The sequence below is a fragment of the Anomalospiza imberbis genome, chromosome 27, assembly GCF_031753505.1.
Source record: "Anomalospiza imberbis isolate Cuckoo-Finch-1a 21T00152 chromosome 27, ASM3175350v1, whole genome shotgun sequence".
In the NCBI taxonomy this organism is placed as follows: Eukaryota; Metazoa; Chordata; class Aves; order Passeriformes; family Viduidae; genus Anomalospiza; species Anomalospiza imberbis.
This window is the reverse complement of record NC_089707.1, coordinates 4,388,790-4,415,609: the sequence shown is the minus strand read 5'-3', so window position 1 is coordinate 4,415,609 and position 26,820 is coordinate 4,388,790. Positions and strand designations below refer to the sequence as shown.

Below are 26,820 nucleotides of genomic sequence, written 5' to 3'. Positions count from 1 at the left end.
GAGGCGGCACCGGGCGGGCGCCCTTTGCCCGGTCCCGGCGGGGCCATAAAGCAGGGAGCAGCCGCCGCCTGCTCGGGCAGAGGCCGTGGGGCGGCCGATAAGGGGCCGTGGCCTTGTCCCCGCGCCACGCCTGGGCCACACGGAGCCTTAGTCAGCTCTGTCCCCTCCCCGTGCCCGGGATCCGCTGGGCTGGGAGTCACTGAGGGGACGCAGGTGCTGGCGTTGTGCTGGTGCCCCCTCATTGCGGGGGGATGAAGGTTTGGCCCGAGACAGCCATGAGGGACTCCTGGAATCTCAGGATTGGGCGGGGATGGGTTTTAAACACATCGCATTCCACCCCTGCCATGGCAGGGACACCTTCCCCTGTGCCAGGCTGCTCCAAGCCCCAGTGTCCATCCTGGCCTTGGGCACTGCCAGGGATCCAGGGGCAGCCACAGCTGCTCTGGGCACCCTGTGCCAGGGCCTGCCCACCCTCCCGGCCAGGAATTCCTTCCCAATATCCCACCCATCCCTGCCCTCTGTCCATGGGAAGGCATTGCCTGTGTCCTGTTCCTCCATCCCTTGTCAATGGTCTCTCTCCAGAGAGAACCACCGGCCACCAAGGTTTTTGTGGATAAGCCGTAAGTGGTAGAGCCCAAGCAAACATCCCCGGATATTGCCCTCAGCACGCATCGAATGTGATTAATGCCGAGACGTCTGAAAAAAGGGAAACTGTCCCCAAAAGTGGGTGAAGGTTCATGGACAATTATAGCACCTGGACTTTGCCCGGCAGCCCCGGCCCTTCCCGCCCCGCTTGGCAGAGGAGCACAAAAACATTTGGCTAATGAGTTACGGGTCCAGCCCCGGGGTGGCCCTGCCATCTCACTCTGACGGCCCCAATCAGGGCTGGGACATTTTGCAATCTGGGATATTATTTCTGTGCAGTTGGAGTTTAAACTTTGCCATTCGGGTCAGGGAATCACAAAGGAGGAGGAAGAGGAGGAGGGTGAAGGCCGGGCTTGTTGTCCACCGTGCTCCCCTGTGCTCAGAGAGGGTTGAGAGGACAATCTATGGCATCTCCCTCAGGTATGTCCTGGCTGCCAACTGGCTTGGAGGACATTTGAGTCGGGTGGGTGGGTGGTGGGTTGGTTGGTCAATCAGGCAGAGAGTTGACTGGTCAGTCCATTGGTCAGTGGGCTGGTTGTTCGGGCAGTCCATCCATTGGTCACTTGGCCAACAGGTTGACCATTTGGTCTGTCTCTTGATCAGTTCATTAACTGACTGGTCAACCAGTTGGTCAGTGGGTCAGCTCGTCGGGTAGTTGGGATGTCAGTTGGCTGATTGGCCAGTTGGGCTAGTGGTCAGCTGGCCCAGTGGCTCTCAGACTAGGGTCTCAAGCAGTGCCTCAGGTAGCAGTAAGGGACTGAGTCCCCTCCCTGGGGCCGAGTCACCTCCCTGGGGTGACCAGTGGCCTCAGTCCCCTCCCCTCCACTTGCCACCCAGAATGATTAACCAGCCCTTCCAGCACGGTCACCTCCAGGAGGGAACCCCCTGGCTGGGCAGCTCTGGGTGGAAAACTGGAGGATTTGGGAACTTCAGCTGCTGGAAGGAGCGGGGGGCACTGCCATGCCTGGAGCCCCCACATCCTGTCCCACACCTGTAGGGCTTTTCCAGGTGAATCCCAACATGCCCCTGCCTCCTCCCAGCTGCCCCACGACTCAAGGTGTCCCCGGGGCCGTGCAGCTCGTGTGGGGGTGGCTCTGGGAGGTACCACGGGGCCTGGGCTGGGCAATGACCCTGCCACCCAACAGCCATGGCCTCCAGCGCGGGCAGCCTCGAGAGCCTGGACCTGCTGGATCTCCTCTTCGACCTCCAGGACGGGATCCTGCGCGAGGTGGAGCTGGGGACGCCGCCGGGAGCCTCGCCCCAGGACAGGGTGAGCGCCGGGCCTGGACCCCGCCCCACCTCGGCCCTGCTGGGTGACAGCCCTGGGATGTCACAGCCCAGGGGATAGGTGCTCCCGGTGACCGTGCCATGTCCCCACAGCGTGCCCCAGACAGCAAGGACTTCCTGAGCTCCGTCCTGGGCTCCGGGGACTCGGTGTCGGACTCGCCCAGCTGGTCCCCGGCCACCAGTGACAGCGGGGTGTCTGAGGACCCCCCCTCTGACCAGCACGACAGCCCCCCCCGGAGCTGTGACGGGGGTCCCCGAGAGGTCCTGTACCCCTACACCGACCCCTGCCAGGCCCAGCCCCTCCCGGTGGGGTCTGGGGTCCTGCAGCCCGAGGTCTCCATCGACCTGGGTGAGCCACGCTGGCAAAGGACCAGGCTGGGGGCACTGGAGGGACTGGGGACACTGGGGAGCTGAGAGCAGTGGGGGAGGTGGGGGACTGTGAGGAAATTAAGGGAGCTGGGGGAAACTGGAAAGAACTGAACTGGGCAGACTGGTGTTGGGGGGGGACTAGGGCAGGACTAGAGGGACAGTTTGGGGGGACAGAGTCAGGGGCACTGGACTGGGCAGAAAGTTACCCTGGTTGTGGGGCCATGGCAGGGGGAGGGACCTGCAGTGGGGACAGTGGGGACACAGCACTGCTGACAGCTCTGCTCTGCCCTCACCCAGACATGTGGCACCCTGGGTTCTTCCTGGAGGAGAGCCAGGACCTGCCCGTGGTTCCCCCACCTGCATCCTGTGCCCTCACCGTCAAGGACCTGCTGCTCTCAGGCAGCTCTGACAATGTGAGTCCCTGTCCCTGTGTCCCCAACACTCCCTGTCCCCAGCCCTGTCCCTTCCTGGATCCTGATCATCCCCCATTCCCACCCCTATCCCTCCCCATCCCCACATTTGTTCCCATTCCCTTCCTAGTCCTTGTCTCTGATCCCTGTCCCTTCCTGGCCCAAGGCACCTTCACCATGGTCCCAGATAGGGTCCTTGGGGCCAAGTGGGGGGTGACCCCCACCCAAAGGTGTCACCATTCCATGTTCCTGCAGCAGCCACAGGCTCCTGGCTCCCTGCTCCGGCCGAGCCAGGGCCACTTCCAGGAGCTGGTGCTGACGGAGGACGAGAAGAAGCTGCTGTTGAAGGAGGGGGTGACCCTGCCTACGCAGCTGCCCCTCACCAAGGTGGGTGCCACACACCTGGGAGGGGTGTGGAGTGGGGGTCCCAGCCCTGGTGGCCCTGACCCCCCGTGTCTCCCCCAGTATGAGGAGCGGGTGCTGAAGAAGATCCGGAGGAAGATCCGAAACAAGCAGTCGGCTCAGGAGAGCCGCAAGAAGAAGAAGGAATACATCGATGGGCTGGAGAGCAGGTACAGAGCCCAGCCCCTCACCTGGGCACAGTGACACACCAACCCCCGGGGTGGCACCCTGGGCACTCTGCTCCTTGCCAGCCCCCCCAGCTGTCCCCTGACCCCTTGCTGCTCTCCCTGTCCCAGGATGTCGGCGTGCACGGCCCAGAACCAGGAGCTGCAGAGGAAAGTCCTGCATCTGGAGAAGCAGAACTCGTAGGTGTTCCCGGGGTGGGATGGGGACAAGGTGGGGTGGGAAATGTTGGCATGGAGGCTCATGGGCTCTCCTTGTTCCCAGATCTCTCCTGGAGCAGCTGAAGAAGCTCCAGGCCATGGTGGTTCAGTCGAGCAACAAGGCAGCACAGACAGGGACCTGCCTGGCGGTGCGTGGGGCCTCCAAACCCTGGGAGCCGTGGAGATGGGCTGGGAGGGAGGGAGGGATGGATGGACGGATGGATGGACGGATGATGGATGGACAGATGGACGGACGGATGGATGGATGGATGATGGATGGATGGACAGATGGACGGATGGACGGATAGACGGATGGATGGATGGGTGTGCACTGGTAGGACATGAACCAGAAGGGAGGGATGGAGGAATACATGCACTCCTGGGTCTGCCACAAGCTGTGACCCAACTCCTGGTTCCTCTCCTCTGCTGTGCTCAGTGATGTCCCCTCTGTCCCCAGGTCCTGCTGCTCTCCTTCACCCTCATTGTCTTCCCCTCCATCAGCCCCTTTGCCTCCAGCAAGGCCGAAGCAAATGGCGACTTCAGGCCAGTGCGAGGTGAGGGCTGAGCTGGGGCTGTGCTGAGCTGTGCCAGGGCTGAGCTGGGCTGTGCTGGGTTGTGCCAGGACTGTGCTGAGCTGTGCCAGGGCTGAGCTGGGCTGTGCCGGGGCTCTGCTGGGTTGTGCCAGGACTGTGCTGAGCTGTGCCAGGGCTGAGCTGGGCTGTGCCGGGGCTCTGCTGGGTTGTGCCAGGACTGTGCTGAGCTGTGCCAGGGCTGAGCTGGGCTGTGCTGGGGCTGGGCTGTGCTGGAGTTGAGCTGGGGCTGTGCTGGGTTGTGCCAGGGCTGTGCTGTGCTGAGCTGTGCTGAGCTGAGCCAGAGCTGTGATAGACCCTCAGGGCCCTGGCCCAGGCCCTGACCCTCCGTGGGGCTCAGTTTTCTCCAGGTCCCTGCACAACGCCGCCGCCTCCCGCGTGGTTCACACCCAGGCCCAGGCCGGAGATGAGAAGCCCCTGGAGCCACGGTGGTCGAAGCCCCTGCAGGAGACCCCCGAGACCCTGCACGAGGCTTTCCAGGGCACGTTCCCAGCACTCCTGGACAAAGGGTCCCTCCAGAACGACACACGGGCCTCGGCCAGCGAGGGGCTGAGCCATGAGGATGGGGACCATGCCGATGCTGTGCCAGGGGATGGCTCTGTGCCACACCCAGGGCTGGCATCCCTGGCGTGGTCCGAGCCCGGGCACGGTCGGCCCGCGGTGCTGGAGCCGGCAGAGGAGCTTTAGGCAGAGCAGGGAGCACGGGGGTGCCATGGGGTGACAGCACCTCGTCCCCTACAGGACACGCCCTTGGGGGGACCCCTCCAGGATCTGCCTCCGGATGCTGGACCTGCTTGGTTTTGCTTGGATTCTGTGAACTGGGAAGAGGAGACCGGTTCCCACTGGCATTACTGGGAGGGAAGGGGCTGCTCCTGCCCCCCTGGCACAGTGGGAGTTGTGGAAGGGACCTGGGGTCACTCAGGATGGGGCTGAGGAAGCAGGAGGGGCCCTGGCCTGGTTGGCTGCTGATGGTGCAACTGGTTGGTTTTACTCTTGGTTTTGTTTTGGTTTTAGAATTTTATTTTCATCTCTAAATATAAGATATTTTGGAAAAAAAAATCCACCTGCTTTAGTTTAAAAGGGGGTGATCCACAAGGTTTCAAGGAGCCCCGGGTCAGGGGGACCTCAAGCCCAGCTGCCATGAGGGGCCCAGGAGAGGGGGGACACATGGCCATGCCCAACCTGGAGCTGGGGCCAGGGCACCCTCCCACAGCTCCCAGCCCTGAGTCCAACTGGCATCCAGCCAGCACCAGTCCCCTTCCATGACCAAGTGACGTGGAATTACAGAGTCATGGAATGGTTTGGGTTGGAAGGGACCTTAAAGCCCATCCAGTGACACCCCTGCCATGGCAGGGACACCTTGCTCTGTCCCAGGATGCTCCAACCTGGCCTTGGACACTTCCAGGGATCCAGGGGCAGCCACAGCTTCTCTGGGAATTCCACTCCAGGGCCTCACCACCTTCACAGGGAAGAATTTCTCTATGCAAGGCCCTCCCTAGGCCCGTGGGTGCAGCTGCTCTGTGAGCCACAATTCAAGTATGTTTAATACTGACATAAAAAAAGGGACAATATTTAAGGGTATAAAAAAAAGTCGGTAGGAAAAGCAGCCCAGATGAGACAGGGACAGTCCAGGTCAGGTGAGGAGAGGCTCCACCTTCATCTTCTTCACCGGCGTTGGCCCCGTGTCCAGGCTGGGACACTCCTGCTTGAGCCCATCTCGGCGCTCCAGCGGCGCGTTCCCGGCACACGGCGCTCCCGTGCCGTTGTGCTGGCCCAGGGGCTCCTCCTTCAGCCGCCCCTGCAGCTGCTCGCCCTTGGCCAGCTCGGCGCTCTCCACCACCACCGGCCCCGTCCACTCGGGCACCTCCAGCCCCAGGTGCTTCATCAGCTTGGTCATCACCTCGTCAACGTAGCCGTGGATGCGCAGGTCAGCCTGGCGGTCCTGGACAGCAGGGACACGGCTCAGGGGACAAACAGCCCCTCCCAGGGACACGGCGATGTCCCCCGTGTGTCATTCCCAGTGGGACATGAGCTGGCCCTGGGGCTCTGCTGGGGCGTGGGCTGGAGCCACACCTGGGGATGGGGACACAGGGACAGAGCAGGGACACAGTGTGACAGCCACAAGGGAGCTCTGGTGACATCCCAGGAACTCCCAGCTCTGGGTATTAAAGACTTTGGACAATTGGGGCACCAACATCTGAGCAGGAACTGAGCAGGAACCGAGCATGCCCTCCACAGGCTCCATGTGTGTGGCCCTTCCATCGGGCTGTAAACCCCGAGAGGACACAGCAGGCTCCAGGCTGAGCTTTTACTCTGCTCCTAAGACTAGCTTGGACAGGGCTTGGAGCAGCCTGGGATAGTGGAAGGTGTCCCTGCCCATGGGAGAGGGAACAAGATGAGCTTTAAGGTTCCTTTCAACCCAGCCCTTTCCATGATTCTAATATTTACCTGCCATCTCTACGTGTTTAGCAGGAGTTGCAGGTTTAAACCCTCCAACCCAGGACTCCCAGCCTGTTTGACTGCTAAGAGAGGCCACCTGGGAGGGGACAACGTGCAGGGACAAACTTGGGATGGGCCTGGGACAGGGGACAGGAGGGGAAAGGAGCAGTGCAGAGCTGCAGGACGCTCACTCACGTGTTTGGTTGCTTGGAGGTTGACAATGACCAACTTCCCTCCTCTCTTCTTGGTGATCAACGGGAGGTTCCCGCTGGGTTTGATCTGCAGAGAGGTCCCCAGGGTGATGGAGAGATCAGCTTTCCTGCAGGGAGGAGGAGAAATCCAGAATCAGGGCATGGATGGGTGGGAAGGGGCTGTTCCCCTCCTGAGCAGGGTGTCAGTACCTGCAGGCTTCATCTGCCAGCGTCAGGTCACGGTCGGGCAGGGAATCTTCCCAATCCAGAATAGTGTCTCGTAACTTCCCTCTGGAAAACACACACAGGGACCATGGTTTTCCCTGGAAAAGGCAGGAGAACAGGCAGCAGAGCTGCCCTGGCAGAGGGGACAACCAGAGCCTGTCCCACCCTCCCTGTCCCCACACTGTGAAGGGATGGAGAGCCCCCAGAGAGATATTCCTGCACCTTGGGATGCTTCTCCCAAATCTGGGGGGCTGTTGGATAATCCTCCCATCCCACATCCCAGGAGGGATCCCCACCTGCAGGCCCGCAGCCCCCGGGCCTTGGTGACGCTGCAGAGGCGGCCGGTGGGCTTGAGCCCCATGCTGCCCACGACGGCGTCGCGCACGTACTGCCTGCGGAGACAGAGCTGCTCAGCGAGGGGCTGGAGTGCCCAACACAGCCTGGGATGGGAATCCCAGCCCAGCTTCCCCCTGGGATGGAGATCCCAGCCCAGCTTCCCCCTGGGATGGAGATCCCAGCCAAGCCCCCATCCTGGGATGGAGATCCTAGGATCCCAGCCCAGCTTCCCCCTGGGATGGGAATCCCAGCCCAGCTTCCCCCTGGGATGGGAATCCCAGCCCAGCTTCCCCCTGGGATGGGAATCCCAGCCCAGCTTCCCCCTGGGATGGAGATCCCAGCCCAGCTTCCCCCTGGGATGGGAATCCCAGCCCAGCTTCCCCCTGGGATGGAGATCCCAGCCCAGCTTCCCCCTGGGATGGAGATCCCAGCCAAGCCCCTCCCAGGGCTCACGTACTTCCCGCATTTCACGCACTCTTCCACAAACATGTTCCCGTGGAGCTCGGCCAACTTGTCCCTGTGGGAGAAAGGCACAGGTGAGCTGGGGAAGGGTGGGGAGCCCTGGGAGAACCCTACCTCCTTCCCAGCAACCTCAAGGGCTTCCCTGCATTCCAGCTCTGCCAGGTGATGGGTTCATCCCCCAACAGGGACTTAGGAAGGGACAGCAGGTCCCAGCCTTTTAATTTTAATGTTTCCATCTGCAGCACTGATTGCAGCTCCTGATCCACTCAAATCTCTGCTCCTGGGAGCACCCAGATCTTTGCTTTTCCAGCACCCAACATTCCTGTCTGTCCCTGTGCTGTTCCAGCCCTCTGACACCTGTTTTTCCTAAAATTCCCCTCAGGCTCAGAGCAGAAGCCAGTGGAAAACACTGCTGTGCTCTCCCTATTTTCCTCAGAGCCCCACGCTCGCTGGGAACTTCCTCCAGGCTGCGTGAGACAGGACTGACTTGATTTCCCCCAGTTTGGCCCCAGTTCAGCTTACTCAAGCACAGGTTTCGTTTGGGAGGCAGAGCTGGGCTGAACTGAATAGGAGCTAGTGGCTCCAGGCTGTGGGAGCACCATGGAATTCTGTCATCATTCCCTACTGCTTTTCCCATGGTTGTTTAGATTAAACAGACAAACACGGGGCTGGGAGCAGGATCCAGGACTTGGGGCTTGTAATGATAGGAAATGCCCTGGAGGCAGCTCTGTCTGAAGGTGTTTATGAGAGGCACCTTCTCCAAGGACACGTGGATGCTCCTCAGTCACATCCTGACTCATAAAATCACAGAATGAGTTGGGTTGGAAAGGCCCTTAAAAGATCAACCCCCTTCCATGGGCAGGGACAGCCCCCACTGTCCCAGGCTGCTGCAAACCCCATCCAGCCTGGCCCTGACTGTTCCCAGGGATCACAGAATATCCTGAGCTGGAAGGGATCCACAAGCATCACTGAGTTCAACAGACACTTGCACAAGAGAATGAGATGGGCTTTAAGGTCCCTCCCAACCCAAACCATTCTGGGATTCCATGATTCCATAATCTGTTTTTCCTGTGCACAAGCAGCACCTGGAAGCATTTCTAGACAGCAACAACCAAGGCTAATTTCATTCCATGACCCTCTGAATCAGCACCAGAACCTCTCCCCTCTAAATTCCAGCTGGTTTATCCCTTTCAGCTTCCACTCCCCGTATCAGACAGGGCAGAGATTCCTTGGGAATGAAACCCCCTGTGTGGGGCTGGGAAAGTACCGTGGGAATCCTGACCGCACGTGCAGGCCGTCCACGTTCTGGCTGACCAGGAATTTCAGGATTCCCACTCTCTGCAGCCCCAGCAGCGCCATGTGAGTCTTGGAGGGCCTGGCATTCTCAAAGGTGGTGTCGAATTTTGGGGAGAGCCCTTTCTCTTCCATAGTCCAGACACCATTGGGGCCCCTGGAAAGAGCAGGAAGGGAGAGCTCAGGCTCCAGGTGCCCCATCCATGGGAGGAGAGCTCATGGATCAACAGGATTCTGGGGCTTGATGCAAACAATGTGGGGGTTCTGTGGCAACAGCTGAGATGTGCAAGATGGAAAATGGTGTTTGCAGCTGGATCCAGGATGAACAGCAGGGATGGGGCAGGTGTGGCTTAAATCACAGCTTTCCATGAAGGAAGATGGACTTGGAGGAGGCGCCACCCTCCCAGCCCTCAGACTTACCTGAAGTCAGGGATGCCCGAGGCCGTGCTGATCCCTGCCCCTGTGTGGAACACCACATGGGAGGAGCTCCGGATCAGCTCTGCCAGCTCCTGCACCTTCTGCTCCAGCTCCTCCGGAGGGTCAAAAATCTGGGAAAAGACAAAAACCAGCGTGGGATGGAGAGCTGTGGGCATGGATTACATGGGGAAGGAATCCTTCCCTGTGAGGGTGGGGAGGCGCTGGAATGGAATTTCCAGAGCAGCTGTGGCTGCCCCTGGATCCTTGGAATGTCCAAGGCCAGGCTGGACAGGGCTTGGAGCAACCTGGAATAGTGGAAGGTGTCCCTGCCATGGCAGGGGTGGCACTGGATGATCCTTCAGGTCCCTTCAACCCAAACCATTTGGGGATTCCATGATTCTAGAAGCCCAGTAACCCACAATTCTTCCTTACCCATGAATGATTTTGCATTCCTTAAGGACAGAAACATTAAATAGGAGAGGCTCCACGTTGTCTGGAGCGTCTCCGTGCAGGGACGGGGCTGGGAACACCCAGCACCAACAGGCAGTTTGTTGCTTTGACAGGCAGCTGCCCCAGGTTGGGCTCCAGGAGCGACCCGGGGCCACCCCACTTGTGCTCAGCCCCAGCTGTCACCAGCAGTGCCACCAGCTCTGGGGACAGGGCAGGGCCGAGGGACGGCCAGGAACATGGGAGCAGTGAAGGTGGGGACACGAGACGCTGGTTTGGGCACGAGATTTAATTCCTGAGATGTTTCTCCAGCCCCATCTCCTGGGGACAGGGACGAGGACAGGACCCTGTGTGTCCATGTCCCCTCACCATCCCCTTGGCTCAGGACAGGCTCCAGAGTGTCCCTGTGGCTCCCCCCAAACCCCGTTTTAGGCTTCCCAAGAACTGCTGGGGCTCAGGGGGGACACGGACGGAGCCATGGGGGGCTGTGGGGGGAGAGGGAAGGAGCCGCCGGGCGGGGTCAGGGAGGCCATGGAAGGGGACACTGAGGGCGGACGAGGAGGGAGCTGGGGGCGGCCTGGGGGGGACATGAGGGGGACGAGGGAGCCATGGGGTGTCTGGGGAAAGGCACCCACACAAGGGGGACAGGGAGAGAGCCGCGGGATGTGCTGGGGACACACAAAGGGCTCGGTCCCTCCCCGGTGCGGGGCCGAGGCCGCGGTTGCCATGGGAACGCGCCGGGCCGCGGCAGGGCCCGCGGGAGGCCCGGGCGGGCGGGGGGCGCCGCGGGCGGGCGGAGGCTCCCCCGGGCGGGCGGGGGTTCACCCGGCGGTGCCGCGCTCACCTCGGGGAGGCCGCACTTGCCCTTGTCCGAGTACGGGGACAGCCCGGCCGCGTAATTCACCGCCATCGGCGCGGCCGCGGCGCGGCCGGAAGAGCCGGGCGGGGCCGGGGCCGCGGGACACGCCCCGGGGCCGCCGCCGCCATCTTGGAGCCGGGCAAGGCGGGGCTGCCCTCAGCTTGTCCCGACAGCGCCTCAACACGGCCCGACAGTGTCCCGGCACTGCCCCGGCACTGCCCGACACTGCCCCGGCACTGCCCTGAGCCTGACAGTATCCCAACACTGCCCTGACACTGCCCGGACACGGCCCGGCACTGCCTGACACTGCCCCGGCACTGCCCTGAGCCTGACAGTATCCCAACACTGCCCGGACACTGCCCGGACACGGCCCCGGCACTGCCCGGACACTGCCCGGACACTGCCCGGACACTGCCTGGACACTGCCCTGAGCCTGACAGTATCCCGGCACTGCCCCGGCACTGCCCGGACACTGCCCGACACTGCCCGGACACTGCCTGGACACTGCCCGGACACTGCCCGGACACTGCCCGGACACTGCCCGGACACTGCCCGGACACTGCCCGACACTGCCCGGACACTGCCTGGACACTGCCCGGACACTGCCCGGACACTGCCCGGACACTGCCCGACACTGCCCGGACACTGCCCGGACACTGCCTGGACACTGCCCTGAGCCTGACAGTATCCCGGCACTGCCCCGGCACTGCCCCGACACTGCCCCGGCACTGCCCGGACACTGCCCGGCACTGCCCGGACACTGCCCGACACTGCCCCGGCACTGTCCCGACAGTGTCCCGACACTGCCCCGGCACTGCCCGGACACTGCCCGACACTGCCCTGAGCCTGACAGTATCCCAACACTGCCCGACACTGCCCCGGCACTGCCCCGGCACTGCCCGGACACGGCCCGGCACTGCCCCGGCACTGCCCGACACTGCCCTGAGCCTGACAGTATCCCGGCACTGCCCCGACACTGCCCGGACACTGCCCCGACACTGCCCTGAGCCTGACAGTATCCCAACACTGCCCGACACTGCCCCGGGACTGCTCTGGACACCGCCCCGACACTCCCTGGACACTGCCCAGACAGTGCCCGGACACTGCCCGGACAGTGCCCTCACCCTGAGCCTGCCACTATCCCGACACTGCCCCGACACTGCCCCACCTGCACTGAACCCCCGGCCCGGGGGGGAGATAGGGATGGGCAGGGGGTGCCAGAGATGGGCAGGAGGTGTTGGCAAGAGCAGGGGTGCCAGGGATGGACAAGAGGTGCCACCAAGGGAAGGGGATGCCAAGGAAGGAAGGAAGGAGGGACAGGGGGTGCTGGCAAGGGCAGGAGTGCTAGGGCAGAGCGGTGGCTACCAGGGAAGGACAGGGCGTGCTGACAAAGGCAGGGGATGCCAGGGAAGGACAGGGGTGCCAGGGAGGAGCAGGGGATGCTGACAAGAACAGGAGGTGCTGGCAGAACCAGGGGCTGCCAGGGTGGGGAAGGGGATGTCAGGTCAGGACAAGAGGTGCCACCAAGGGTGAGGGGTGTTTGGGATGGGCAAGGGGTGCCAACCATCAGGGCCTGGCCCTCCCCAGGCACCACCAGCACCCCAGGCCGTGTCCCCTGTCCCCAAACACAGCCCGGCCCGGCCCCCCCGGCTGCCCGGGGCTGTAACCGCAGCCGCGGCCGTAACACAATCCCCGGCTCCGGTTCCCGGCTGCGGGCGCTGCGCTGGGAACGCCAGGACGGGCTGGGAGCAGCGGGATCGGGGGCGCTGAGCTGTCCCCAGGCAGGGACAGACCCTCCTGGAGCGTGGCCATCCCTCCCGAGCAGGTGCCACAGGGCTGAGGCTGAGCCACCATGAAGAGCCTGAAGGCCAAGTTCAAGAAGGCAGATGTGAGTGCCATCCCTGGGGACGTGGGGACACGATGACCTGCTCCAGCATGTCCGTGGGGACATGGGAATCTGCTCCAGGGTGTCCGTGGGGACATGGGGACCTGCCCTGGGATGTTTGCTGGGACATGAGGACCTGGGGATTTCCCCCAGGATGCCCCCAGTGTCACAGGGACATGGGGACCTGCCCTGGGACATGGGCTGGTCACTCACAATGGGGACAGCAGCCCCATGGAGGCTGGCATTGCCACTCTGGCTGGGGGGATTGAGCCCCCAGTGCACCCCCAGTGCTCCCAGAGCCATTGCTGGGAGTGGGGCAAAGCAAAAGAGAGGGAAGCGGGTCCCAGGTCCCCTCCTGTCCCCTTCCTGGGGACAAGTGCCACTCTGCCAGCTGCCACAGCCTGTGGAACCAGCCTGTCGATGCTCCTCAATTATTCAGCAGCAGCCTGGCACAAGGCCGCAGAGGGCAGAGGGGGACAGCACTGTCCCCAGTGCACTGGGAGGGACACAGCTGGGGACATGTGGACACAGCTGGAAGCCCCTCACCTTGAGTCTGGGGGACAATCCTGCTCGGGGTGCTCCATGCCTCAGTTTCCCCACACTGCCCTGGACACGTCCCTGAGAGTTTCCCGATGTCCTGCTGCCACCGGGACTGCCCGGACAGCGCCTGGGGACCCTCTGCGTTTTGGGGTTCCTCCCTGAGGGGTGTTTGGGGGGGGGCGGGAGGTGCAGGTGGGGGGGCTCTACCCCTCCCTTGGCCCCAGGGCAGGGCGGTGGGTGCCAGGTCCCCCTCCTCGGGGGCCAGGAGGATGCTCAGCCCTGTTTTGGGAGTGCTTTTGAGCACGAGGTGGGACAGCTGCCCCCTCACAACCTCTCCCGTTTTAACTGGGACCAGTCTGGGTGCCGGTCCCTGCCTGGGAGCTGCTCCCCGCTCCGTGGCGGGATGCAGGGATGCAGGGATGCGCTGAGGAGGGAGGGAAGGAGGGAGGGCCGGGGGTGGAGGAGGCGGGTCCGGCTCCCACTGCCGCAGCCCCGGCCCCCGCCCGGGCGGCGATGCCGGAGCGCTTCGGGCTCGGGGGTGCCCGTGCTGGCCGGGGCGGGGGGCGGGGGGCGCATGGCGTCCTCCCGCCGCCTCCTGCTCAGCACCATGAAGCAGATCTGCCTTTGTGCCGCCGCCTCCTTCGCGGTACGTCCCGGTCCCCCCCCTGCGGCTCCCCTCCGGTCGCGTCCTGCGGGCTGAGCCGTGTCCCCCCCGCCCCACCTGCACCCCCCATCCCCATCCCCATCCCCATCCCCATCCCGGGGCTCCCCCGTGTCCTCCCCATCCTGCTTTGTCCTTGCCTGACCAGGGAGTGGGGGGAGCGGGCACCACCCTCCCAGTTTGCCCAGGAACCCTGGGAGACTGGTTTGTTCCCTGTCCCCGGTCCCACTGGGCTGGAGGGGCTCGGGGGGCACCCGGCGGGCACAGGCGGGTTTGGGACAGGTGCCAGCGGCTCCCGAAAGGTGACATCCATTTCCTGCCGCCGAGAGCGCAGCCAGCGCCGCTTTGTCGTCATGGGCTGCGGGGTGAACCCAGGACTTGCAGTCCCCGTCCCGGTCCTGTCCCGCTGCGGGTCGCTCCTTCGGGACAGGGAGCACCAGGAGAGCAAATCCCAACCAGCCGCGGTCCTGTTTTGGGGGGGACAGCGCTGTGTCCCATTGTCCCGGGAGGCTGGAGCATCCCTGGGGATCTGCTCTCGCTGCCAGCTGTGCTCGCCCTGGTTTGATCCCTTCCTGCTCCGGGAGGAGCTACAGCTTCAGCAGGGCTGGGAATGGGATCAGCAGGGAGAATGGGCAGGGTTGGGGCTCCCAGGCTGCTGGCTGGGTTTAGTACTGGGATTTCAGGGTGGCAGGGGCAAACCCCAGAGCAGTTGGGCTCACTCCCAAATCCCAGCCTGGCACAGCTAAACTGGGCTGTGTCTGTAAATCCCCCTGCTCTGTGAGCTGCAAACTGGTGGGGCTGGAGGGGATTTTCATCCCAATTCCTGCTGAACTCTCTGTACCTGGGGGTGAGCTCCCAGGAGAGGGGCACTGACACCGTCACCCCCAGGGACAGGGCTGGATGGAGCACAGCAGGGCTGGGGAAAAGGACAGCCAGCCCAGCTCAGACCTGCCCACCCTGGGGACAGCACTGTCACAGCTGACACTGTCACAGCCTCCTCTGGGCCCTGTTGCAGAGCCAGGACTGGACCAAGAACGACGAGAAGCTGCTGCAGGCCGTGGACTACAACGATGCTGGGCGGGTCACGTCGCTCCTGCTCCGCAAGGGCCTGGTGCCCACCAAGCTGGACTCGGAGGGCAAATCCGCGTGAGTGCCAGGCCCTGCCCTGGGGACACGGCTGGGGACAGGGGACACGAGTCCCTCAGCCCCTGGTCTCACTGTAGGTTCCACCTGGCTGCCACGCGGGGCAACGTGGACTGCCTGGAAGCAATGCTGGCCCACGGCGTGGATGCCATGACCAAGGACAGCTCGGGTGAGGGCATGGCCACCACGTGCCCCTGCCTAATGCCATGGGCCACACAGGGCCACCAGTCATCCCCAGGTGTTGAGGCTGAGGGGATAGAGGTGGTGGCCACACGTGGGGGGCTGTAAATTGTCCCAGTTTCCTAAAGGAGCTCTAGCAGTGCCTGATGAGCTCCTGGGGTTGTTCCCTTCCTGTTCCTCCCTGTTCCAGCAGATCCTGCTTTGTCCCCAAACTGCCCTTCTGGCACAGCCCTGCTGGCCACGCTCTGACCTGTTTGTCCCTTCCCAGGTTACACTGCCCTGCACTTGGCCTCCAAGCACGGCCACCCTCAGTGTGTCAGCAAACTGCTGCAGGTACATGGAGAGGGAGGAGGGACAGAGGGAGGGAGGGAGGTGCTGTGCCAGCGCGGTGTCCTCCCTGTCCTTGAACCCCCTTCCCTCACCAGTGCCTTGGCATGGTGGTTCCCAGCTCTGTGTGCTGCTGCCTGGCACCAGGGAGCCACAGAGGTCTGTCCCTTGTCCTTCACCACAGCGTGGAGCCAGAGGGGGTTGGTCTGTCTGTCCCCCTCCTTCACCACACCACGGAGTCTCTCAGTCCCCTGTCCTTCACCGTGCCACAGAGCCACTCGAGCAGTCTGTCCCTCTGTCCCCCTCCTCCCGTGACCCAGGCTCTCCCCCCAGGCCTCCTGCCCCGTGGACGTGGCCGATGGCAGTGGCCGGACCGCGCTGCACCTGGCGGGTGAGTAGGGACAGTGCCAGCCCTGTCCTGCTCATGTCCCCATGGGGGCAGCGCTCAGCCTCTGTCCTTGTCCGCAGCTGCCAGCGGCTGCATCTCCTGCTCCGAGATCCTCTGTGACTTCAAGGCTCCCTTGAACAGCAAGGACAAGGTGGGGTCCCTCTGCTCCTGGTCCTGCTGTGCCAGGCTGGGGCTGTCCCGATACACAGCACAGCTTGGGGTGGGACAGGGAAATTGGGGTGGGACACAGAAATTGAGGTGGGACGTGGAAATTGGGGTGATATCGGGAGGATCTGAGCCTCCTCTGCTCATCCTACCCCCTGCCGTGCCCAGGACGGCTCCACGCCGCTGATCCTGGCTGCCAAGATGAGCCACTCGGAGCTGTGCCGGTACCTGCTGCACCGCGGGGCCGCCGTCAACTGCCGGGACCTGCAGGGCAGGTGGGGCTGCAGCACTGGGGGCCGGGAGCGGCCGCAGGGATTGTCCCCTCACCCGCGCTCTCCCCGTGCCCAGGACAGCCCTCATGCTGGCCTGCGAGAGCGGCAGCGTGGACACTGTGGAGGTGCTGGTCAGCGCCGGTGCCCGTGTGGCCGTGGTGGACGCCACCGGCCACGACGCCGCTCACTACGGGCTGGCCACGGGCAACGCCCTCATCCAGCACCTTCTGCAGGAGGCGGCCCAGCGCCGCTCCTGGGCCAGCGGTGAGGCTGCCGGGGCACCCCAGGCTCCCCGTCACCATCCCTGGGGGGTTGTCACTGGCCGTCCGGGGCTGGTGGGGATGTGTCCCCTTTTCCTGGGTGTTTGGGGCTGCTTCTGTATGTGCTGTCCCCAGCCGAGGTGCCTCTGCTCTGAGCTCTGAGCCTCTAAATCTCCCCAATTTCTTTTCCCTCCTGCTCTGCCCCACAGAAGAGGAGTCAACTGAGCAGACGTCGCAGGTGAGGGGCTGGTGCCCATTCCTAGAGGGTCCCCTGGCTCAGGAAGGAGGGGGGGCACTGTGGGTGTGACATCCCCTCTGCCCTGGGGTGTCCGCAGACGTCTTCGCCCAGCCAGTCATCTGTCAGGGAGAAGAACAGCACCCCGAGGAAGAGGAAGGCCCCTCTGCCTCCTCTGGGCACCCCCAGCCAGGTGAGAAATGGGTCCCCAGGTCCTCACCTGGCCTGGCAGGTGCAGAGCAGCTCAAAACACTCCTTAATGAGGGATTCCCTCACTGGGGGGTCAGTGCCAAAAAGCCCCCTCGGGCACACAGTGGGATTTTTGGGGTTTCCTGTGCCAGGAGTTGGACTCAATGCTTTCCGTGATTCCCTGCAGGAGGACCGGGACGCCTACGAGGAGATCGTGCGGCTGCGGCAGGAGAGGGCTCAGTTCCTGCAGAAGATCCGGGGCTTGGAGCAGCAGGAGAAGCAGAGACGGGAGGTACCGGCTGCAGGGTCCTGGGGACATGCCACTGCATCCCTGGGGAGCAGAGGGGACAGGGGACATGGGGACAGCACTCATCCCTCCCTGTTTTCTCCCTGGATCCTGCCAGCGGGCAGAGCTGGATGAGGCCTCCCTGCGCTCCATGGAGAAGCAGGTGAGGCCAGGGAAGAGCCTGGAGGTGACCTCAGCTCTTCGAGGGTCCTGGTGCTGGGAATGCCACCAGGACTCTGCCAGGAGCCAAGGGAACCCTATTCCCATATCCTGCCCTGCAGATCCGGGAGCTGGAGGAGCGGCTGGTGGCACAGGATGGGGAGAAGGAGAAGCTGGGCAAGGAGGTGGAGGCTCTGCGGAGCCGCCTATCCTCGATGGAGGTGGGTGTGGGCAGGACACAGCTGGCAGTGCCTGGGACACAGCTGGCAGTGCCCAGGGCTGGGGACAGGGGCGTCACCTCCACCTTGCACCCCCAGAATGAGAAGGAGAACACGAGCTATGACATTGAGACGCTGCAGGACGAGGAGGGAGACCCGCTTGAGTTCCCAGGTAGGTCTTGCCAGTCTCCCAATGACACCTTGGGGAGGTGACACTGGGCAGTGGGGGCACTGGTGGGCACAGCCCCAGGTCCCTGTGCCCTGCAGGAGCGGAGATGCTGCTCTCCAAGAAGACACTGAGCCCCTCGGCCGAGGAGCTGCTGGCCACGCTCCAGGGGCAGGTGCAGTCCCTGACCGTGCAGAACAAGGAGCTGAGAGAGAAAATCCAGGCACGTCCCCCTCTGTCTGTCCATCTGTCCCTCTGTTCCTTGTCCCCTGGCCCACGGTGGTCTCACGGTCTCTTGGCAGGTGCTGGAGAACTACGAGCGGGACGAGAGCAGCCCCCCTGCCCCAGGGGACGTGGTGCCCGCCAGTCTGTACCAGGCCCTGCAGCGGGAGCTGGAGCAGCTGCGGGCACAGGGCAGGGAGGCCACGGCACGGGCCAGAGGGGACGGGCAGCACGCGGCCTCGGAGCCCATCCTGGAGGGAACCTCAGGGCCACGTCCTGCCGAGGAGCCGGCCTGGGCCTGGGGCGAGTGCAAGGCGGCGCTGGGCGAGCTGGGGGTGCAGACATCCTCCTCCTCCTCGCCGTCGGGGGAGCGGGAGCCGGGCATGGAGCTGGCAGAGGCGCGGGCGGCCCTGAAGCAGGCACAGACCAAGCTGGAGGAGCGGGAGCGGCGGCTGAAGGAGCTGCAGGCCCAGCTGGAGGCTGTGGAGGCCACGGCCTCGCCGGGAGCCTCTGTTGAAGTGGCGTTGCGGGAGAAGGAATCCCTGCTGGAGCGCTGCGGGCGTGCCGAGGCCGAGGCTGAGGCGCTGCGGCGGGAGCTGGAGGTGAGGCCGAGAGCTCCGGAACCGGCGCGGCAGCAGGCGGAGGCCGAGGCACAGCTGGCAGAGCTCCGGGCCACGCTGGCGCGCCGGGAGGCCGAGCTGGGCGCGCTGCGGGAGCGGCTGCGGGAGCACGAGAAGGAGGCCCCGGCATGGCTGCAGCGGGCGCAGGCTGAGGGCTGGGTGCCCCGGGACGAGCACGCCCGCGCCACGGCGGCGCTGCAGGAGCAGGCGCGGGGCCTGCGGGAGCGCATGGCGCAGCTGGAGGCCGCGGCCGACGCCAAGGCCCGTGAGGCCGCCCGGCTGCAGGCAGAGCTGGCGGCGGCCGTGCCGCGGGCGCAGCACGAGGCAGCCGAGGCCGGGCTGCGGGCGGAGGCGGCGGCGCTGGCGCAGCGGCTGCAGGAGCTGGAGCGGCGGCACGAGAAGACGTGCGAGGAGGTGTTCCGCGTGCAGCGGCAGGCGCTGTTCATGAAGAGCGAGCGGCAGGCGGCCGAGGACAGGCTGGGCGCCGCGCAGAAGCAGCTGGAGCAGGCCCAGGACGAGGCGCGGCGGCTGCGGGAGCTCCACGGCCACGCCGAGGATGCGGCACGGCTGGTCAGGGACAGGGACAGGAAGGTAGGGGACAGGGAATCATGAGGGAAATGGTGGCCTTGGAGCCACACACGTGGAGTCACTGAATTTGGGTTGGGAGGGACCTTTAAAGGTCATCCCATTGCACCCCCTGCCATGGGCAAGGACACCTGCCACCATCCCAGGGTGCTCCAAGCCCCATCCAGCCTGGCCTCGGACACTGCCAGGGATGGGGCAGCCACAGCTTCTGTGGGTAACCTGTAACCCCTGTGGCCTGTGCAGATCACGGAGCTCTCCAAGGAGGTTTTCAGGCTGAAGGAAGCTCTGAATGCCCTCCCCGAGTCGGGGGGACCCCCACAGTCCCCGCCCAACATGGCCGCGCTCCAGGCGCGGATCCGGGCGCTGGAGGAGAAGCTGGAGGTGGGTCACCTGCTGGGTTTGGGGCTCCCCCGAGCCCCCAGCCCTGTGGCCAAACCCCCTCCCTGTGCTGCAGGAGACAGAGGCGAGGCACAGCAAGGTGGTGACGCTGTACCGGAGCCACCTGCTCTATGCCGTGCAGGTCAGCTGGGGACAGGGCTGGGGACAGCTGGGGACACTGGGGTGGGGGCTGAGCCATCCACAGGAGGCAACGGAGGGGCTGAGCCAGGTGCCAGCTCAGGGACACGCACAGAGCCTCCCTGATGTCCCCACTCCAATGTGCCCACCAATGTCCCCTCCACCCCAGGGCCACATGGACGAGGACGTGCAGAGACTCCTGTGCCAGATCCTGAGGATGCAGCGGCTGCAGGAGCAGGGCAGATGAGCCCCTGCCAGCACGGGTGGCACGGGGATGGGGGGACAGGTCTGTCACAGCACCCTGTGTGTCACTTTGCTTGTCCCAGCACCCAGCCCACCCCCAGCACAGCAGCAATAAAGTTGTTTATAGTCACACTAATGGGGTGGCTCCTCTCTGGGGGCACCGGGGTGGGCACGAGGGGCTGGGGGGACCTGGGGGGACAGCAGGGGATCGGTGCCACCATCTCCAGCCCTGCCGTCCCTTGAGGCGAAAGGTGACCGTGAAGGAAGGGAGTGGTGGCAGGGGAGAGGTGGGAACCCTGTTGGCCAGGGCTGGAATCCCTTTCCCAAGGGCGCGGGTCTGGCAGCACGCTGGGAAGCGGCTCCGTCCCCACGGGAACGGCCCTTCCTGCGAGGAAATGGGCTGGGAAGCGCCGGGATCCGGCGGGGACACTGCGGTCCCAGCTGGCCCTGCTGCGGTGAGCGTTTGGGGGCAGAGCAGGGGGTGTTGGAGGTCTGGGGTGACCCCACAGCGCCGGGTTTGGGGCAGCCCCAAATCCAGGGAAAGCAGAGCGTGTCCCCTCTGGGGCTGAGCTAGCCCATAGCGGTGGAGGGAGGTGACAAGGGCAGGACCTGTCCCTGTGGTGCTGGGCTGGGGGACAGCAGAGAGCTCAGCTCGGCCCCCAGGCCAGGCTTTGGGGGTCTCTGTGAGGGACAGTCCTGCCCTGGATGGAGGTGGGGACCCACCCGAGGGATACAAACCCCTGATTCCAGGTGTGGGACTGCAGGGGTGGCTGCAGGTCCCCCTGGGAAACCGTAGGAACAGTGGAAATTTTCACCCCCTCTCTTTCCTGGCTGACCCCTTAGGGACTGACACCTTTGGAACCTATCCCTCTGCAGAGTGTGTGGCAGGGCCGGGGGGGGGGGGGAAACTGAGGCACAGCAGTGTGGGGTGGCTCCAGGGTGATGTCCCTGGGGACATGTGTCTGTGCTGTCCCCAGTGCTGGGGTTGGACCATCCTGCCTGTCCCCACAGGTGCCTGGGCAGCCCCACTGAGTCTCCTGGCATGAGGTGGCTTTGGGTCGTGGCCTTGGTGGCACCCGCCTGCACTGTTCCCTACAACGGCACGGCAGGGAGCACTGGGGATGGGGACAACGGGGACAGAGGTATGGGGGACTGGGGGGACTGGGATGGAGGCTGGGGGGATTTGGGGATCCTGGATACAGCAGGACTGGGCAGGCTGGAGATGGAGGGAGCAGGGATGGAGGGGACTGGGGACAGGGGACAATGACAGTGTCTCTAGAGAGAGAAGTGTGGGGACACTGGAGGGACTGGGGACACTGGGGTACAGAAGATGGGCATGGAGGGATTGATGATGCCTGGGGGTCTGGGGACATGGGGTGACCAGAGGCAGAGGTGGGGGTCTGGGGACACTGGGAATGGCATTGAGGGACCCAGGGAGGCCAAGACCCTTCCTGTTGCAGTGCCCCTGCCCCTCCGTGTCCCCATGTGTCCCCAGGTCCCTGCACCCCTCAGCACGGCTCCCTGGGCACCGAGGTGCTGCTGCCGTGCCCGGGGGGCGCGGCTGAGTGGCGCCAGGGGGGCACCGTCCTGGGCACGTTCCCGGCCCCGGGGCTGGCTCTGCCCAACGCCAGCCTGGCCCACGAGGGCCACTACAGCTGCCACCACCCCGTCACCGGCGAGACCTGGGCCACCATCTGCCTGCAGCTGGGCTGTGAGTGTCCCCCAGCCCTGCCGTGACACCGCTGTCCGGGGGTCCCCGAGGGTGCTGGCAGTGGGGTGACCCCTGTCCCCTGTCCCCTGTCCCAGACCCGCCCCCGCCACCGGCCATCGAGTGCTGGGCCACCAGCTACCCCCAGGCTGTGAACTGCTCCTGGGGGCTGAGCCCCGACCCCCGGCTGGACACCGACTTCGTGGCCACCTACAGGTCAGTGGGGGTCCCCAAAGCCTCTCCCCGTGTCACCCAGCCCTTGGCAGCTGTCCCTGTGTCCCCAGGCACGGCACAGACACAGGTGAGTGCACCCTCACGGGCCCGCGGAGCTGCTCCTTCGGGGACCTGCAGGTGTTTTCCCTCACTCCCTACGAGCTCAACGTGACTGCCCGGAACCCGCTGGGAGCTGCCTCCGGAGCCCTGCCCTTCCTCCTGGAGAACATCAGTGAGTGCTGCGGGATGGGGGACACCGCGGTCCCCTGCAGGATCCCTGCTTGGGATGTGGGATCACCAGTGCAACGATTTGCTGGGGCTCAGTTGCACAGCTCACAGTGGGGACATGAGGGCCCTGTCCCCAGCAATCCCATGCTGGATCCCGCAGCCACGGCATCCCCTCTTCGTCTAAAAATGAAGGAAAGTGACTTTTTCCATGCAGCGGTGGGACAAGAGGGTTGGTTTTAATCTAAAGGAGGATTTTGGTGGGATATTGGAAAAAATTCTTCCCTGTGAGGGTGGTGAGGCCCTGGAATGGATTCCCAGAGCAGCTGTGGTGCCCCTGGATCCCTGGAAGTGCTCAAGGCCAGGCTGGATGGGGCTTGGAGCAGCTTGGGACAGTGGAAGGTGTCCCTGGTGGGATGAGATGATCCTCAAGGTCCCCTCCCACCCAAACCATCCTGGAATTCTCTCATTCCTTGTCTCCCCAGTAAAGCCGGACCCCCCCGAGGCCTTGCGGGTCTCCCCCATCCCTGGGGAGCCCCAGAAGCTGCTGCTGGAGTGGAGCCCTCCATCATCCTGGCCATTCCCGGAGTATTTCCCGCTCCAGTACCGCATCCGCTACTCCCGGGACAACAACTCCATCCCCACCACGGTACTGCCACCCGCCCCCCCCAGGTAAACTGAGGCACAGCTGTGGCTGTGCCCGGCGCGTCCCTGTCCCTGACGCCGCTGTCCCCAGGTAGGGCCGTACGAGCTGACATCCCACACGCTGACGGGCCTGGAGCCCGGCAGCCTCCACCACGTCCAGGTGGCCGCCAAGGACATCACGGATTGCGGGGAATTCAGCGCCTGGAGCCCGCCGGCCTCGGGGACACCCTGGGTGGGGCTGTGACAGCCAGGCAGGGCCGCTGTCCCCACCCCAGGCCTGCTCCCGTGCCTTGTCCCACCCCAGCAGCGCGGAGCCACCAGTGCTGCCAGGAATGGGCAATAAAAGGGTTTGAGGCTTCGTCCGTGTTCTGACTGGGGTGTTTGTGATGGCTGAGCTGCCCCTGGGGTCGGTCCCTTCACTGCCCTCAGGACCACTCCCTTTGCTGTTCCAGAACAATCTCTTTGTTTTCCTGCTTTTGACTCTTTTTTGTCCTTGGGGTCGGTCCCTTTTCTGCCCCAGGGCCGTCCCTTCGCCCTCCGCTCCACCCCGGCCCTCAGCGCCCACCGGGGCGGGGCTGTCACGGACACGGCGGGCTTGAGGGGTGGGCGGCCATGTCGGACGTGGGCTGAGGCTGGGGGGGGGGGAGTGCCGTGATTAACGAGGGGCGCCTGTTCCCTGCGCGGCGCTCCCCGGGCTGAGGCAGCCGCAGAACCGGAGCCCCGGCGCTCACAGGCCTCACACCGGAGCCCCGGAGAGTTCCACACCTCACACCGGAGCCCCGTGGCCATTACAGATCCCCCTCCTCCCCCCCCCGCCGTGCCCCCCGATGGTCCCGTCCGTCGCTGCCTTCCCGCGCTCCAGCGGGGGGGGGGGGCTCCGTGCGCATGCGCAGCGAGGCTCGCGGGCCGCGGCGCCCCCGCCTGGTTCCGGCGCGGCCCCTGCGCGCGGGGCCGGGAGACCCCGGGGCTCGGTGCCTGAGGGCCGGGCCGATGGCGGGAAACGGGGGCAGATATGGAGGGGTTTGGGTGGGAAAAGGACCCTAAAAATCATCCTGGGCCGCTCCTGCCCTGGGCAGGGACACCTTCCACTATGCCAGGCTGCTCCAAGCCCCGTTCCAGCCTGGCCTTGGACAGTGCCCAGGCATCCAGGGGCAGCCACAGCTGCTCTGGGCAGCCTGTGCCAGGGCCTGCCCACCCTCTCAGGGAGGAATTCCTTCCCAATATCCCGTCTCTGGGATTTGCCTGGGACCTAGGCTGAGATCTGCCACCTTCCAGAGAGCACCGAGGCCTTTCCCAAGCTTTGCCAGGCTTTGTGCCCTCCAGGTTTTCTTCCCTGTGCTCTTCTGGGCTCTGGAAGCACTTTCTGTCCTTACAGAGGAAAAAGGAAAAAGGGCTGGTTCGTCCCATCCTGTGAAGTTCCACCTCGCTCCAGCTGATGGCACGATTGGGAGCCTGTGGAGCCGAGCTTTTTCCCAGGAACGCAGACAGCCTGTTGGACAAAATCCCAGTTTTCCATCTCGGGTATCCGAGACGGAGCGGCCTCACACCCAGCCTGTTCTCATTCCCACCAGGAATGAGAGCAGGGAAGAACCTGGTTCTTATAAAATGAGAAAATAAATACGAGTCACCAGGTCAGGAATGGGACCCGAGTTATCTGCCGGGATGAGCAGCCGGCAGCTGGAGCTTCCAAAGGATTTCCAGCCCCAGGAATAGGCTCCCACCAGCAGGAATTAATGGGATGTCAGTCCACAGGAGAGCTTCCTTCCATGGGACATGTGGGATGGAGGCAATGATCCCTGCAGGCTTCCAGCTCCTCCTGTGTCTGCCTTACAGCTGTGTAACCTTCCAAACACACAGCAAAGGGAAAATCCCTGGGAAAGTGGCGGCTGCCTTCGGCCTCATGCTGGCAGTCGGCTGTGGTGTGTCCATTCCGTGGTCCCAAACCAGCTGGCCGGCACACCTGGGCCGTCCTGGGGTGATCCTGTAACCCAAACAGCCTCGGGGGTGTCCGGAGTGAAATGGGGGGGGGTCTGGGATCGGCCCTTTGGAGCAGCTGCTGGCTCGGGAATGCAGCTTTACAGGGCAAAAATGGATTTACATGAGGGGACAAATTTCCCCTCCTGGTTGTCTCGGTAGTTTGTGGATTTTGCTGTGTGAGCAAGAAAAAACAATAAATTATACTGCTTATTTCAGGGAGGCAGAATTGCTTAACGCTTAAAACCAGGACCAATTATTTTTTCTTCCTGGCTCATCACATCTGACCTTAGGAAGGACGTTAGCTCTCCTGCAAAATTCCCATATTTTAGGGTGACAATAATCACTAAACCCTCCCAGGGAGTAGGACTGGTTAATATTTAAAAAGATGTTTAAGCTCTTTGTTGATTCAGATTTTCCTCAAGCCGCTGCTGCAACACCAGGTTTGCACTGTAAAATCAGTTTAAAGCAGCAGAAATTCCGCATTCTTTCTAAAACATGATGGCAGATTCCTGAGAGCTTTTCCAGGATGGTTCCTGTGTCATTTGTGTTTGTTTTGTCCTTTTGATTTTGGGTTCTGATTCCAAAATGGCCTTGGCAGGACAGGTTCAGTTGGTGCCTGGCAGCTCTCATATCTCACAGGTGTTTCTCCATCGTTTATGTTCGTATTCTGGGGCTGTCTCTGTAACCAAAAGACACTTTTGATTAATTTATTTCCTTATTAATTTCTATTTCTGGGACAAGACGGGAGCTCTGTGGGAACATGGGAACAGACACAACTACACCCCAAACCTCTCGGCCAAGGAAACCCTGGAGCAGTGTCACGAGAGCCTTTTCCAGCCGCTATCCCTGATCCCTGGGCAGGCTGGGAAGGGAATCTCTGACAGCACAGGAGCTTTTTTTACTCCTGTAATGTGACTTCCCTGGGTTTCCTGTGCCAGCAGCACACGGCTGTGTAAGTCAAGCCACGATTTGGGAGGAAAGGAGCCTGCACACCCTGACTTTCATGGGTGGAGAGCTTGGCATTCCTCACTTAGACCCTTTCCAGCCCGGGGTTTTGGCCTCGGGAGAAGGGGCCTGCTGGGGAGCTGCCCCTACAAACCTTCTCTGCATCTTCTTGCACCTTCCCAAGGCTCCTGGATTTAGTCTGGGGCTTGTTCTACCTCAGCACTGGGGAACTTCACAATTACAAAGCTCCTGAGTGGCCCCTCCGTGCCAGGCAAAGGGGCTCTGCTGCTTCCTGACGCTGCCCCTTCCCTCCTTCCCTTTTACAGCCCCTCCAAGTGCAGTAAAACTGCTGATTCCCATTTAAGGGATAATGCTGGGCACTAACAAGCTCACCTCCCTTTTAAAAGCCAGTGCTGGTCTCAGGAGATCTAATTTAGGAACACGTGGAAGGCCAGGGTGTCCTCCAGGGCTCCGGGGTGGGAGCTGCTCCGTGAGGAGCTCCAGCCTGGTTGGCTGCCAGAGCCTGGAGTATTTTTATCCATATCCAAGCTGCCAGAGGCTCCTGGCCCCACCTGAGCGTAGTGCAGGACAGACTCACCTCTGCAGAAGGCGTTTGCTCTCCCAGGGACTGGCAGCAGGATTCTGTGGGGATTCCTATTTGTCCTTTGCCATGGGCTTGAGCTCCCACCTGCTTTCACAAAGGTTTTGGGAGAGGATGGTGGAGCTCTCCAGAGCTCATCCTGTGATGTCAAACTGGCCCAGCAGAGACAAGGGTGAATGCACGAGAGCAAAGCAGAAAGATTCTGCTGAAATACAAAGGGAAAAGGCCTCGTTCCCAACGTGTGGCAGTGTTTGGATGTGGGAAGGTGTTTCTCGGATATAGAGAAAAAAATATTGGAGAGGGACTTTGGATAAGGGCCTGGAGTGCCAGGACACAGGGAATGGCTTCCCACTGCCAGAGGGCATAGATAGATGGGATATTGGGATGGAATTCCTTTCTTTGAGGGTGGAGAGGCCCTGGTGCAGGGTGCCCAGAGAAGCTGTGGCTGCCCCTGGATCCCTGGAAGTGCCCAAGGCCAGGTTGGATGAGGC

At 63.2% G+C, this 26,820-nt stretch overlaps 4 protein-coding genes across 7 annotated transcripts; 3 read left to right on the top strand and 1 right to left on the bottom strand.

The window, feature by feature from the left end:
• The first annotated feature begins 578 nt into the window (after nucleotides 1-578).
• CREB3L3 (cAMP responsive element binding protein 3 like 3) lies at nucleotides 579-5,093 on the top strand. Of its 3 annotated transcripts, none has more exons than XM_068174296.1 (11): nucleotides 579-723; nucleotides 955-1,065; nucleotides 1,791-1,915; nucleotides 2,026-2,281; nucleotides 2,599-2,714; nucleotides 2,967-3,098; nucleotides 3,177-3,283; nucleotides 3,410-3,478; nucleotides 3,561-3,645; nucleotides 3,954-4,050; nucleotides 4,427-5,092. In XM_068174296.1, the coding sequence occupies exons 2-11, from the start codon at nucleotides 1,050-1,052 to the stop codon at nucleotides 4,771-4,773; spliced, it is 1,350 nt and encodes a 449-aa protein (XP_068030397.1). In that variant the 5' UTR covers nucleotides 579-723; nucleotides 955-1,049; the 3' UTR covers nucleotides 4,774-5,092. The 3 variants fall into 3 exon arrangements, with proteins under 3 accessions (XP_068030397.1, XP_068030400.1, XP_068030398.1); XM_068174297.1 differs by having other exon boundaries at nucleotides 593-733; XM_068174299.1 differs by having other exon boundaries at nucleotides 584-1,065; nucleotides 2,970-3,098; nucleotides 4,427-5,093.
• A 519-nt stretch (nucleotides 5,094-5,612) lies between these two features.
• On the bottom strand, nucleotides 5,613-10,902 carry SIRT6 (sirtuin 6). 2 transcript variants are annotated; one of them, XM_068174301.1, is made up of 9 exons: nucleotides 10,741-10,902; nucleotides 9,453-9,580; nucleotides 9,007-9,189; nucleotides 7,735-7,794; nucleotides 7,238-7,333; nucleotides 6,927-7,007; nucleotides 6,721-6,844; nucleotides 6,535-6,622; nucleotides 6,035-6,458 (listed from the first exon to the last, which is right to left on the bottom strand). In XM_068174301.1, the coding sequence occupies exons 1-9, from the start codon at nucleotides 10,804-10,806 to the stop codon at nucleotides 6,412-6,414; spliced, it is 873 nt and encodes a 290-aa protein (XP_068030402.1). In that variant the 5' UTR covers nucleotides 10,807-10,902; the 3' UTR covers nucleotides 6,035-6,411. The 2 variants fall into 2 exon arrangements, with proteins under 2 accessions (XP_068030401.1, XP_068030402.1); XM_068174300.1 differs by lacking the exons at nucleotides 6,035-6,458; nucleotides 6,535-6,622 and adding an exon at nucleotides 5,613-6,028.
• A 2,724-nt stretch (nucleotides 10,903-13,626) lies between these two features.
• Nucleotides 13,627-20,151, top strand: ANKRD24 (ankyrin repeat domain 24). The gene is made up of 19 exons (XM_068174303.1): nucleotides 13,627-13,826; nucleotides 14,857-14,987; nucleotides 15,065-15,153; nucleotides 15,433-15,497; nucleotides 15,825-15,882; nucleotides 15,960-16,030; nucleotides 16,213-16,319; nucleotides 16,393-16,580; nucleotides 16,786-16,814; nucleotides 16,912-17,004; nucleotides 17,188-17,292; nucleotides 17,405-17,449; nucleotides 17,568-17,666; nucleotides 17,763-17,835; nucleotides 17,931-18,052; nucleotides 18,132-19,262; nucleotides 19,500-19,637; nucleotides 19,711-19,776; nucleotides 19,942-20,151. Exons 1-19 carry the CDS (start codon nucleotides 13,755-13,757, stop codon nucleotides 20,017-20,019), a joined length of 2,760 nt encoding a protein of 919 aa, XP_068030404.1. The 5' UTR covers nucleotides 13,627-13,754; the 3' UTR covers nucleotides 20,020-20,151.
• Nucleotides 20,152-20,341: 190 nt separating this feature from the next.
• EBI3 (Epstein-Barr virus induced 3) lies at nucleotides 20,342-23,171 on the top strand. Its single transcript, XM_068174302.1, has 7 exons — nucleotides 20,342-20,470; nucleotides 21,027-21,157; nucleotides 21,511-21,726; nucleotides 21,822-21,939; nucleotides 22,008-22,168; nucleotides 22,647-22,810; nucleotides 22,898-23,171. The coding sequence occupies exons 2-7, from the start codon at nucleotides 21,058-21,060 to the stop codon at nucleotides 23,048-23,050; spliced, it is 912 nt and encodes a 303-aa protein (XP_068030403.1). The 5' UTR covers nucleotides 20,342-20,470; nucleotides 21,027-21,057; the 3' UTR covers nucleotides 23,051-23,171.
• Nucleotides 23,172-26,820: the final 3,649 nt, after the last annotated feature.